This window comes from Otolemur garnettii, unplaced genomic scaffold, assembly GCF_000181295.1.
Source record: "Otolemur garnettii isolate 467f Iridium unplaced genomic scaffold, OtoGar3 scaffold00129, whole genome shotgun sequence".
NCBI classification, from domain to species: Eukaryota; Metazoa; Chordata; class Mammalia; order Primates; family Galagidae; genus Otolemur; species Otolemur garnettii.
This window is the reverse complement of record NW_003852524.1, coordinates 3,498,103-3,498,389: the sequence shown is the minus strand read 5'-3', so window position 1 is coordinate 3,498,389 and position 287 is coordinate 3,498,103. Positions and strand designations below refer to the sequence as shown.

Sequence of the window (287 nt, the reverse complement as noted above, 5' to 3'; positions counted from 1 at the left end):
GAGAACAAAATACCTTGGTTGACATGTGGATATTGGCTCCCTTTTCCAGAAGCAAAGTGACCATATCCGTGTGCCCCTCCTGCGAGGCCAAATGCAGTGGAGTAACTCCTTGCTTTGTGACGATGTTAGTCTCCGCTCCGTAGTTCAGGAGTGTGGAAGCGATCTGCATTTGGTTTTTCTTGGCAGCAATATGTAATGGAGTATAACCATTCTAGGAAAGAAAAAGAAAACCACACACAAACGCACATACATATACAGTAGAACCTCCATAGTTGACCACCTCCCTA

At 44.9% G+C, this 287-nt stretch overlaps 1 protein-coding gene across 40 annotated transcripts in view; it reads right to left on the bottom strand.

Moving 5' to 3' along the window:
• Positions 1 to 287, bottom strand: part of ANK2 (ankyrin 2) — a 654,255-nt gene that overhangs the window by 98,724 nt on the left and 555,244 nt on the right. For all 40 annotated transcript variants that reach the window (XM_023518175.1, XM_023518165.1, XM_023518155.1 and 37 more), the window contains one exon: positions 14 to 211. In XM_023518175.1, coding sequence (XP_023373943.1) covers positions 14 to 211 — 198 coding nt within the window. The remainder of the gene's footprint in view (positions 1 to 13; positions 212 to 287) is intronic.